This window comes from Podarcis melisellensis (genome assembly GCF_964234715.1).
Source record: "Podarcis melisellensis genome assembly, chromosome: 4".
Classification (NCBI taxonomy): Eukaryota; Metazoa; Chordata; class Lepidosauria; order Squamata; family Lacertidae; genus Podarcis; species Podarcis melisellensis.
In genome coordinates this window covers 39,467,500-39,479,892 of record NC_138531.1, presented here as the reverse complement: position 1 = coordinate 39,479,892, position 12,393 = coordinate 39,467,500, and the positions used below count along the sequence as shown (strand labels likewise).

Here is a 12,393-nt window from a genome sequence, read left to right as displayed (position 1 = left end):
GGAGGTGGTGATTTTTACATGGATAAGACACAGAGACATTGGTGCTGAGTTCAGGATAACATATTATTTTTCAGGATGTTAAAAACAAACTGCTGACGTAGCTACTTAATAAGAGGTGCCCAGGGCTTACAAAATTTAATCAACTTATTCAACTGTGATATGCAAGTGACAGCAGCAAAATAAGGAGAAGTGTCCCCCAAATTAAGCCAGTTCAGCTCCCATTTAGAAAATAAAAGTTTTGTTTCAATGATTTTGTCTGAGCTAGTGTTACCACTGTGGTCTCATGATTGCTATTATTGCATAGTCAAACGTTATTGAAACCTTTGGACAGTTGGACTCCAAGCATAGTCTTTATGCTCTTCTGATTCTGATCAGTTGCGCGACACTGTTGATTTTATCATCTACCTTGTATAGGTAATGCAACAGGTGAGCTGTATCCTCATTAGAGGCAACCTACTTCTCTTTGAGGATAGGGCAGAGGATGGTGGCCTGGACCTACCACAATGCATCAAAATAGACCGCCAGCAAGTCCGACACCCATAGCATGTAATAACATAGTCCTCTGGTAACTGGCACCAGGTGATACCACCCAGGTGGCTAGATATATATAATCTAAGGACTACGTCAGTGGATCATCCTGTAGGTATTATATTCTAATGTTAAACCATTCAGAATTTTAAAAATAAAATATTCATATGATGTTTTTCATGTCTGTGGCTAAAAGCTGGAAATTAAGATTTAGGTATGGGCCAGTAGATCAATTCATCTAAACTCCCCTCACTAATGTGTCACAGATTAAGGTACATCACAATGAAATGGTGTAGTTCAACTGTGTAGAGTGCTACAGTGCAACCCTATGCATGTCCAATAGAGTTTACTCCCAGGTAAGTGTGTAGAGAATTGCAACTTTACTCTTGGAATGTTGGGATTTTGGTTCAGATTCCCCACGAACACCACTGATTACTTCGAACCAGTCACTGGCTGTGTTTACACATAATACTAAGCCATACTTTGTTCAACAAACCATGAGTCATGTCACATGCAAGTGAACAAGTAAGCCATGCCTTCTTTTCTCCAAATTTTGGCTTGTTTTCCAGCTACTCTTGCCTTGTGCCGTTTTAGCTTTACAAGTGTCGGGTGAGGAGAACAGACTCACCATGGTTCAGCAAGGCTGTTGGGTTCAGACGTGACACCAAACCATAGTAAAAACAAGGCAGAGTTCATAAGTCAACAACCAGTTATGGGTTTTTTTTGGCGGAAAACAAACTGTTATTATTTTACTGGGATGGGTTTGGACATTCAAAGAAACCACAGTTAGGGTAAACAAGCCGTGGCTTAATATTGTATGTGAACCAGGACACTTTGCCTCAGTCTAACCTCAGAGGTTGTTGCAATGATATAAGCATAAATGTGATTGGCCTGGAAGAGTTCTTGTCAATGAGAATGAGCAGAACTGAAAGAAAAGTATGAGGGCATGGATGAGATAAAAAAATGGAAAAGAGTAAAAAATAGTTAAAGAACAAGTTATTGAGAGGGTATTTTGATACCTTTTCAGATTTCACTGTTTTGCTGAGCTGTGTTTCCAGTGAGCCATTATTGAGGATTTATGTTTGTTTAGCAGTTTGGTTAATGATCTGTGACAAAACATGGAAGAAGGAGTCTCCTCTCACAGATAGGTACTGCAGCATCTTTATTATCAAATTGAGCGGAAAACCATATATTGCCAGCAGCTGGACCTTCTCTCATGATGACATTCTGAATGGTATATCAGTCCCTAAATCATTCCAGAATGTACCAATTGCTGCTGCTGCTGCTGTTGTTATTAACAATCAAAGTGCATGCTGTCCTTATTCTGTGGAGTTTACCAGCTAAAATCTGACCCAGGAGAAATAACAGAGTAAGGGAAGTAAAAACAGTATAGGCAGGCACACCTGGCATAATCTGTTGTTCTGCCTACGGGATAATGCAAACAAGGAGAGTATATCAAGGTAGTATATATATGGATACTAGCCAAGCATCATCATTGAAGAGGAAAAGAAAGGAAAAGACATGCCAATGGATGTGTTATGACACTGACTTTTTATCTGTTTCTCTAGCATGCAACCGTTTGGTCTTCCCTCGAAGTTCATTGCCTTGAGATCAGGTTGACAGGTCGGGTAATAAAACACAATTGCTTTTGCTCACTGAAGCAAGGATGAAGTAATCACATTTAAACACATGGATATCGCTTAACCTTTAAGAATCCTTTTAGACAGTGCCGGATTTACTGAGCTACTTTCCCCAAACCAAGAGTAGATAACTTCATTTAATCACATTCTTAAGCCTTGTTTCCCCTCTTAATGCAGATTTTGTTTCTGACTGGTCTCCTTTGCACGATGCTTCCATTCATGGGCGGCTGCTTGCTCTGAAGAAACTCATCCATCAGGTACTGCACCATTAGGGAGATAAACATTGAGTTTGCCTTGCTCATTAAGCCTCTTGTTGAAGGCACACTCCATTTTATGCAGTAAGGTAGCAAAGGTTTGACATATGTGTTGACCTGAAGGAGAACTAAAATGTAATGTTTTCAGAAAATGGTAGTCTTGTGAGCTATTCAAAACCAAAACCAAAACAAAGCACCCCAAGAGTTGAGAGTTGGAAAGGGAAGAGTTCCTTTCAGTTGTTCTTTGTAGGAAGAATGGTGAATATCCATCTCACTTTTGCATAAGTCCACTAATGGCAACGGGAGCTTTCTGGAAGCTACATGTTAATGTTGACTAAGTGGGCTGAAAAAAAGAATCATATATAAACATGTAGCATAGCTTAAGAGGAACACTATGCATGAATCCCATTAAGAAAGTTGTATTAAAAGCAAAAGGAAGGATATCATTGAATGGACCAGACCAGTAGCAGCTGGTGAGGTGGAGCAGCATTGCTCACTCGACTTCCCATGTGGGGGTCACTGCCGATAACAGAGCAGGTGAGGCAGTGGTGACTCTGGTGTGGTGCAAATGCAGCAGCAGAGCCAGTCCAACACTTCTCCTCCTGCAACCATGCTGACCTCTCTGCCACCTCAACACACCCTTGATTATCGGTAGCAACCTGTTTTGGGAAGCCAGGTGAGTGACACTCTGCCCCACTAGCTGGTACTGGAGCAGACTGCCTTGGAAGGCGGTGGATCCTCCTTTGTTCAGAGTTTTTTTTTTTAGTGGAGGCCTGAAGGCCATCTACCACGGATGCTGTGACAGTTGTTTGCTGCATTGGCAGGGAGGTGGGCTACATGGCCTTTGAGGTCACTTCCAATTCTGTGAACAGGGATGCTTCCATATGAGCACTTCTTTCTGTGTCCACTCACTTTTTTAATAGGCACCCATGTTGTTATTAACTGTTGCAGTCTAGTATTTGATGGGTAAACCTCCCAAGTTTTTGCACCCTCAATTTATAGTGATTATTTTGCAGTAAGATGCAGTTGCAGCATCAGCTTGTCCAGGGTGAGCAGGAGAAATGCTTTTACGGTATTTCGGGGCTCCAGTGCCTTTAAATTGAACACTCTCTCTTTGCAAGTTCAGTCCATTTTATTGATGAACTTTTTATTACTTTTGATCCAGGCCTAGGGGCGAGTAGTTAATAAGCCTGCAATAGACCCTATCTAATTCCCCCGGTGTTTGTTTCGCTTTCCAGGATTGTAGCAGGGTGTGGGCCAGAGTTTTACAGTGCAATTCTAACCATGTCAGAAATCAGTCCTATTGAGTGCCATGGGATTTGCTGTCAAGTTAGGATGGTAGCCATACTTAACTGATTTCCTCTCACTTCCTTTTTCTCATTTTTAAATGTTGAAACTTAATTTCTTTTTATAATGCCATTTTACTGTTTGAAAAAGAAAAGAGAAAACAATGAGAGGGTATCACCCCCACCACTCTGGAAAAGAAACGGACATTGCGGAAATTTACAAAGGCTATTTAGATCAGAGCCCAGATCAACAAGCTGAAACTGCAAACAGGAGGCTTGTCATTAGCATCGGGATGAGCCTTCCTGAGTGGAATTTACTTGTAAATAGGCATTGCAAAAGGAACATGGGTGTGGGGAATGGCACTGCTGACTAATGCAGTAGTATATTAACAACAGCTGTGCAGAGTCTCTGAACTTTGCAATGTAGTTCTCCAACCAAAGAATGTTAATATGAATGTATTAGATGGAAGAGTGCAATTCTATATTTATAAAATGTATCCTGTTAGGGGGAAATTGCTTACAGAAATGTATATTAGCTGACACTGCATATAAAAATGTGTTTATTAGGAGAAATTTGCACGAAAATGCTGGTGGTTTTTTGTGAGAATTTAAAAATAAATAAAATCCCACATTGCTGCAGAAATGTCGAGCACTGAATTTAAGATCTGAAAAACGGATATAATGAGAGAACAAGCTGACAGATTTGTCCATCACTAGCTACCAGTCAGTGTCTGGAATACTGAACTAAATGGAACATTGGTCTGAGGCAGTGTCCTATGTTCCTATGTTCTCATTTTCAGTTTTTTAATAATGGTGGATTAGCAAAAAGGCCCCTACAATTTCTAAGGAAACTGGGAATAGACAGATAGGGAAGCAAGACATCTGCATTCTGCAGATGCAACATTGTTGAAGTTAGTTTGCATATCAAGAATAGTGCTTGAGTGAACCAATCATTCCTCACGTCAGTGGGACTTACACAACTGAAGCAACAATCGCTACCGTCTATGAGACCAAGGGTGCGCCCAGTGCTTAGGACTGTGATGCTATACAAAACACTTACCTCATTTAATTTAAATTAATGGGACTTGCTTCTGAGTAGTAGTGAATGGACTTGCACTGCTGGCAACATAAAACATTTCAGATTCATGTGGTAATGCAGGGATCAGCCTCTAATTATCCTTTCTTTTTTTTTTTTTTAATTAGGGAAATAGTGTGAATCTTGTGACGGCAGATTGTGTGTCTCCTCTTCACGAAGCTTGCTTAGGGGGACATTCTGCCTGTGCCAGTGTCTTGTTAAAACACGGGGCCAATGTGAGTAACTTGAAGATGTCTAGGATTTGGGTGCATGCAGAAATAAGATGCCCTGATAGCTCAAGAAAGTGAGCCATGCCAATGATGACACCCCCCCCCACGGCACTACTTTCTCATTGTCACTGACCAATCTGTGGTTGGGAAAAAAATCCTTTCCAATCACCGCCAGGACAATCTATTAAGAATAGAATAAATGTTCTAGAATTGCATATGCTATGTGCAAGGTTGCTGCTGACTGACTGCAGTAATTTGTTTATAGAAAAGAAGGCCAGGGGCTGGAATCTCTCTGAAAGTCATTGCCCCTGATCTTGGCTGGATGGGAACAGGGTGTGAGCAAACCACATTCTGATAATGCTCCAAAGCGCTTTGTTATCAACATTCTTAGGACTGTGTCTTAGCACTGAAAACAACAAGAAGGTCTCAAATTGAAATCTAGGTGGTATACGCTTATTTCTGGCTGATGAAAATGTCATGCTTAAAGCCATCAAAATGACTTAAGGTGGGGTGGTTAGTAAATATTCAGTTGTATGGCTGTTTTCCCAATGTTTGTTCCACCGCTTTAGGCAACAGCTACATTGCTGGCTCTTTTCCTTTCAGGTGAACATGGCTACCATTGACTGGAACACCCCTTTGTTCAATGCTTGTGTCAGTGGCAGTGTAGACTGCTTGAACCTGTTACTGCAGCATGGAGCCAGCCCCCATGCCGTGTGCGATCTGGCATCACCTATCCACGAAGCTGCTAAGCGAGGTAAATGTCAGCAGATGTGCCTTTATGCCAACACAATCTTTGCATCTATTGATTCATTTGAATGCATGGGTTGCAGATAAAACCATCTGTGATGTGTATGTATGTTTAATCAAACCATGGTTTATGCAGCAGGTTTGTTTTTACTAACCAGCATCAACCACAGTGCAGGGTTTGGGTGACACGCCTAACTGCAGTTAATCTGAAACAGAAAGTGATTCCAATCACTACCTCACAGATGCACCAAAGGAGGGAGGGGAGGGTGCAAGTGCAGGAAGAGAGTAGGCTTATTACCATAATGATAAACGATGGTTTAGTGTTATCACGGAGCACAACTTCTATCACACTGACTTTCTAAGAGGGCTAGCCCTGTTTTCTTGGGGTGGTTAGGAAATAAGATAATGTGGGAAACTATGTTCGTTTGAATTTCATTGTGCAGAAGCAGCAACCGTTGATCCCACCAAATAGGTTCATTAAAATTTGGCAGAAAAAGAAACCTTAATGCTAGAGCCAAAGAAAGTGGATGAAACTGGAATTTTTTTTGAAAAGACAGCAAAGCCTTGCTGATTTCTATCACGGCTACAAAGTTTTAGTCATCAGGTTGGTTTTGATACGACTTATAAACTGCCTGTAATCCTTCAAGGTCATACCAAATGTGTGGAAGCCCTTGTGTCCCACGGAGTCAATATTGATCACAACATAAAGCATCTTGGTACTCCACTCTACGTCGCTTGTGAGAGCCAGCAAGAAGACTGTGTCAAAAAGTTACTTGAGTCAGGTAATTTTTTAAATGTTATATCTTGCATCAGGGGTAGGCAACATGGTGTCTCCAGACATTGTGGACTACAGCTCCAGTTATCCATGACCTTTGGCCACACTGGCTGGGGCTGATGGGAATTGTAGTTTAAAACATCTGGAGAGCACCATGTTGGCTACCTTTGACTTGTAAGCCAATAGCAAACTCCCTCTTCAAAGATGGATCCTTATGAAGCCAAAATGACATCATCCACACACAAAAGAAAGGTTATGAGCCAGCCTGGGGAGATCTGTAATAATAATAATGATAATAATAATAATAATAATATGCTGCCCATCTGACTCGGCAGCTCCCAACAAAATACTAAAAACACAATAAAACATCAACCATTAAAAACTTCCCTGAACAGGGCTGCCTTCAGGTGTCTTCTAAAAGTTAAATAGTTGTTTATTAGTTTATCTCGTTGACATCTGATGGGAGGGCATTCTGCAGGGTGAATTCCACTATCGAGAAGGTCCTCTGCCTGGACCTCTCAGTATCTGGGTTGGATAATGAAGGTGGAGTCGCTCCTTCAGTTATACAGGTATATAATAGTTTTCAGAAAACCTAAGCAGAGGGAGGGAATCCCCAAAACAGCAAGGGAATTCCCCACCCCCAAAAGGGAAATAACAGTGATGCAATAATTTTGCCTGCAGAATTTGTAAGGTGTTAACAGATCCCAGGGTATCTCTTTGGACAGCAGCCACTGAAATAAATAAGCTCATATTTTAACAAGTTAGATCCACCACAACAAGGTTCTCCTTACTCAGAGGTGGCCGTGGCCAATGCAAACACAAAACCACCAATGCTCATGGGCCCCTTCTCGAACCTGTCCACCCCATCATAGCAATACAGGAAGCTCCCTTATATGAACCAGATCTTTTGTCTATCTAGCTCTGTTTGTCTCAGGATAGACTGGCAGTGGTTGGGGCTTCAGTCAGATGCCTCCCAACCTGATGTGGAGATGCTGGGGACTGAACCTGGGACCTTTTGCATGTGAAGCCTACTGAGCCACAGTCTCTCCTCAAATCAGGAGTACAGAGGGTATTCTTCTCCTTGCACTGATTGCACTAAAATTGCAGATTTACTTAAGGCCACTAGGAACATACCATACTCTTGTAAGCAGGGGTGAGAAGCCTGCTAAACTCCAAATCCTATCAGCCCCAGCCAGCATGGCCAATGATCAGGAATAATGGAAGTTTTAGTGCAGCTTCATCTCTCTCTCTCTCTCTCTCTCTCTCTCTCTCTCTCTCTCTCTCTCTGTGTGTGTGTGTGCGCGCGCGCGCGTGTGTGAGTCTGTCAGTCTGTCTGTCCCCTAGTGGTGGTGGGGAGTGCACAGGTTCCTGCCTTACAGTAGAATAACATATACAGTCAAACCTTGGTTGTCGAACGTAATCCATACTGGAAGACCGTTTGACTTCTGAAATATTCGGCAACCGAGGCACGGCTTCTGATTGGTTGCAAGAGCTTCTTGCACTCAAGTGGAAGCCGCGCAGGACGTTTGAGTTGCCGAACTGAGAGATTCACACCTAATGAAACCAGAGTGAGTACCTCAAGTTTGGCTAAACTGTAACAAAATGTGCACAGACAGAGGTGAACTTTGCCTTGTAGCTTTCTACAGTTTGCTCTGTGTTCTCCTGCCAACTCAAACACCTGCCTGAGACAACCTACGTGGGTTGAAATATTTGCTTGTTAGGTTAATTGTCAAGAACACTGGGACCTGTACTGTGCAAAGGCATCAATCATTCTTTGTGAACATCCCCAAATCCTTTCATGCGTGTTCAGTTTCCACGTTGCTTTGGCTGCAAGCCAAAGTCCGTGAACAGGTTTGAAGCCAGTTGAAATTTAAACTAAAAAAACCCCAACAACTAATGTGCATATATAGGAGGAGATTGTGTGAGCCTTAAATGATCCTTAAACTGACCAGAGGTAATAAAGAATATGGGGAACTGCAGCTTTTGTTAGTTTTAACTTTTTCCTTTCCTTTTCTCCCTCCAGGAGCGAGTGCAAATACTGGGAAAGGACTGAATTCCCCTCTCCACATGGCTGCTCAGACCTCCAATGCTAACTTAGTGCATTTACTTATTGAGTTTGGAGCAGACATCGGGGCTGTGAATGCCGAGGGCAAAAAGCCAACAGACCTGGTTCCTCCAAACAACACGCTAGTGCAGACATTGCTGCAGAGAGAAGGTGCCTATTAATCTTGGTTTCATTCAAATTCAAAGTATTTAAGGGTGCTGAATCAAGCTTTGAAAAGGACACACTCTCTTTCTCTCTCTCTTCTCCCACCACATTGTTAATTATACTTGTTAATCTGAGCTAAATAATAAAAAAACTTTGCAGATAACTCAACTTGGTTACAACAACTGATGCCACAATGTGACCCTGAGGTTATGTTAGGGAGTACACATGGCGATAGCTACGCATTCAAGGGCATCTTTGTAGGATCCAGGTCTCAGAAGAAAGGAGAACTGTGTGTTCTTGTAACTCCGAAACCTTGGTTTTTATCCTTGTTACACTTTGCGATTTTTGTTCAAAGACTAGTATCCACGCCCGGATTTCTTGGTATGAAACAGAAATAAGTTGGGTGGGAAAGTGCTCCAAGAAGGGAAAAAAGCCTTGTAGGATGTGCATCATCTGGTGTGACAATAGCATGTGAATGCTTTGATAGCAGGTTCCCTTCTGTTATGCACTTCTTTTCAGCAAATTTATACCCATCAAAATAGACTCGATTTTCTTGTGCATATGTGGTTCATCATCATCATCATCATCATTATTATTATTTGATACTATTTGTTGCATTGAAAGAATACAGCAGATAGTGTAAAAGAAAAACAGACCAATGGGACTGTATTGTTTCAGATCTGTAAGCAAATTTGGGGACCCTCCTTATCACACAAAATTAATATTTCCTTTTGCATATTTCCTGATGAGCATAAAACTAATTCATATTGATCATGCTTGTTATGTTTTCCAGGATAGGAGACCGTAAGCTCAGTCTGACTCTTTATGCAAATATTTATATCTACGTCTACACACTTAGACACACATATTCACTTAGATCAAAATGTTATATACAGACACTAGGGGATATGCATTGTATGATATAAATCAGGCATAGGCAAACTCGGCCCTCCAGAAGTTTTGGGACTACCACTCCCATAATCCCTGACCATTGGTCCTGTTAGCTAGGGATGATGGGAGTTGTAGTCCCAAAACATCTGGAGGGCCGAGTTTGCCTATGCCTGATATAAATGATGGTGGGTTGGTGTTTTTTTGTAACGCTAGTGTAAATGTCTCATATGAAGCCATAGAAGGTTTGCTGTATAGGCCTGATGTACTACAGTAGACTATTCCTGCCAACATAGTTGCATCTGTGTGGAATCATTTCAAGGGATAAATAAAAGATGAAATATGTATATAGCCTAACTCTTGCTATCTATGTATAGTTATTATACTATTGTGAAATGTTTTGAAGACCTCAAGTATGAATCTCACTGAGGAAAGGCTTTTAAAAGCTCTGTTGCCATATTTAATTACCATGTTTTGTAAGAAAATACGACGTTCATCTTGCGGTTGGCAGATAAATAACATAGCTGCTAATGAGAGCTAAATAGTGGATATGAAAGACTGTGCTCAGCTCCGTTAAATCATAATGAGATGTTTGACTTCAGTGTGGCAGCTCTAACATTTCTGTTGCAACACACATCATTCATTCAAACAAACAAACAAACAAACAAACAAACGAGCATCGTTTTTTCCACGTATAATCTTGGATAGAGTTGGCTTTCCTCTGGGTTATCACAAACAGGCACAATAAGAAACTGGTTATTGGATGATATGACATTCCATCTAGAATTAGTGATATAATATATGCCAAGCATTTTGAACATTTGAAATGGGCTGTACCAGGGCTGGATTTAGGTTTGATGAAGCCCTAAGCTACTGAAGGCAATGGGACCCTTTATATGTCCAGCTGTCCTTTGTCAACAACGAATTGTCGCTGTTTTTTGTGTTGAATATATGCTATATGGTAATTTATAGACCTAATAGGTATCTAAAGCCATTTGCACATGACAAAATATATATTTTATCAAAGTAATTGTTGAACTGAAATACAATTAAGAAGTATATTAAAAGTGAAATAAAATTAAGAAGTATATTAATAGTGAATTAATTGTTAAGTTCTAACTTAAAATGATTTTTTATTCACAACAAACTTAATAATGCAAACACATTTACATATATTTTGGAAATGTACATCCAGGTTTTTTCCCTTTAATTTTTTTGGGGGCGTCCAACAGAGTGGGGCCCTAAGCTATAGCTTGTTTAGCTTATACGTAAATCCGGCACTGGGCTGTATGTAAATAAGTATTTTGATTTATTTTTATTTTTTAAAAAATCATTGGAAAATCTCTATACTGTGCTCACATCCAGATATGTAGTCCTTGACGCTGGAAAGGCAATTTCCCCCGTTAGCATTGGATCATGGCCCCAGAAGAGAGCTTTCCTTTTCTGCCTGCTGTTCATTTACTTGAGCGACCTGTATTCTGCTTCTACTCTTGCATAGTGTTGTTGCTCCCTGCTTGAAATCCATTGTGACATGGTTTGTGCATGCTACTCTATGCGGGGTGTCAGGGCCGAGAGAGATAACTTCTTGTTCCCATCAAATTCATTTTTTTACTTTATATCAGAGGGGAGACCCCTGCAACCACTAATGTAGCTGAGGGATAAATTTAGGGTTTTTTTGCTGACAAAAGCTGCTTCCACACTGAGCATCTGTTCTGCATGATATAATCAAAATATATAATCTTTCCATTTCCCCCCCTGTTCAGCTTTGAGGTTGTCCCCCCCTTCCCCCAAAGTTAAGAAAATCTTACCCTTTTAACCCAAGTAACTTCCTGTGTATTTCCCCCAGGAGATCTGTTATTCAGTTGCTTTCCTGGATGGTTTTGAGCTGTATAGAACTTCTTGTTCTATAGACTATCTCTCCTGTCTAGAAATCAGCACTATCACTCTGACCTTCTCCTTTGTATCTATTTTTCTCTCTCCCTCCACCCTGCCCTGCAGTTTCAGCAAGGGGAGAAAAGGATTGCAAATTCATTGAGGTAAAGGCAGTATTTAACTCTTTTCCACAGATCATGGTCAAGGATGAAATCCCACTACTATCAACATTTGGGGCTGGAGAAAGTAGAATGGCCCACTTAGCTAAAATCAATGTTATTCCAGAGGACTGCTATTTCACTTTCATCTTAAAGCCGTATAGCAATAATTGGTTGCTGTAAATCCCCCCCCCCAAGATTATAGACCCAAAGATGACAGACAATCAAATCTATTTTTATATTATTTCATTGCCCATTTAGCAATAGCCTTCGTAATACAGTCAATTGCTTTGTTTGTCTTTGTTTCAGCCCATATTTCTCTTATGCAGTAATTTGCTTTTGACCTTGAACAATATATCTCAATTTGGAAAAAGTCAAACACAAGAATTTCTTGAAGCTTTCAGGTGCACTGTGAGAGCAGAGAACTCAAAGCTGTTTTGTTTCAGCGCAGCTCCTCCGGGTCTCTTGTGATGCAGCTGCAGACGGTGTTTTGTGGGAAAGTGTTATGAAGTCAATAATACCTTGCTTGTATCTTTGGCCTCTTTTCCTCTCCAGGGCCCTTCTCCTTGATGCAGTTGTGCCGCCTTTGCATACGGAAGTCCTTGGGATGCAAACAGCGACAGAGAATGAGTGAACTTCTGCTACCAGATGAGCTGAAACGGTTTCTGTTGTACCTTTAAGTGTTTTGTTTTGCCTGATGGGTTATTAAAGTGTTGTTTCTTATCCAGGCA

At 41.0% G+C, this 12,393-nt stretch overlaps 1 protein-coding gene and 1 long non-coding RNA gene across 8 annotated transcripts in view; both read left to right on the top strand.

Moving 5' to 3' along the window:
- The window catches only part of ASB9 (ankyrin repeat and SOCS box containing 9), a 20,882-nt gene extending 8,489 nt beyond the window's left edge, over positions 1 to 12,393 (top strand). For 5 of the 7 annotated variants that reach the window (XM_081907718.1, XM_081907717.1, XM_081907716.1 and 2 more), the window contains exons 3-8: positions 2,346 to 2,425; positions 4,912 to 5,019; positions 5,617 to 5,767; positions 6,408 to 6,542; positions 8,559 to 8,750; positions 12,218 to 12,393. In XM_081907718.1, the coding sequence (XP_081763844.1) occupies positions 2,346 to 2,425; positions 4,912 to 5,019; positions 5,617 to 5,767; positions 6,408 to 6,542; positions 8,559 to 8,750; positions 12,218 to 12,342 (791 nt within the window). In that variant the 3' untranslated portion in view covers positions 12,343 to 12,393. Of the gene's footprint in view, positions 1 to 2,345; positions 2,426 to 4,911; positions 5,020 to 5,616; positions 5,768 to 6,407; positions 6,543 to 7,474; positions 7,605 to 8,558; positions 8,751 to 11,630; positions 11,669 to 12,217 lie in introns of those variants that run through there. The other 2 variants (XM_081907719.1, XM_081907720.1) reach the window with 2 other exon arrangements.
- Positions 656 to 1,818, top strand: LOC309368008. The gene is made up of 2 exons (XR_014167480.1): positions 656 to 1,045; positions 1,123 to 1,818. It is a non-coding gene; the product is annotated as an uncharacterized lncRNA (long non-coding RNA).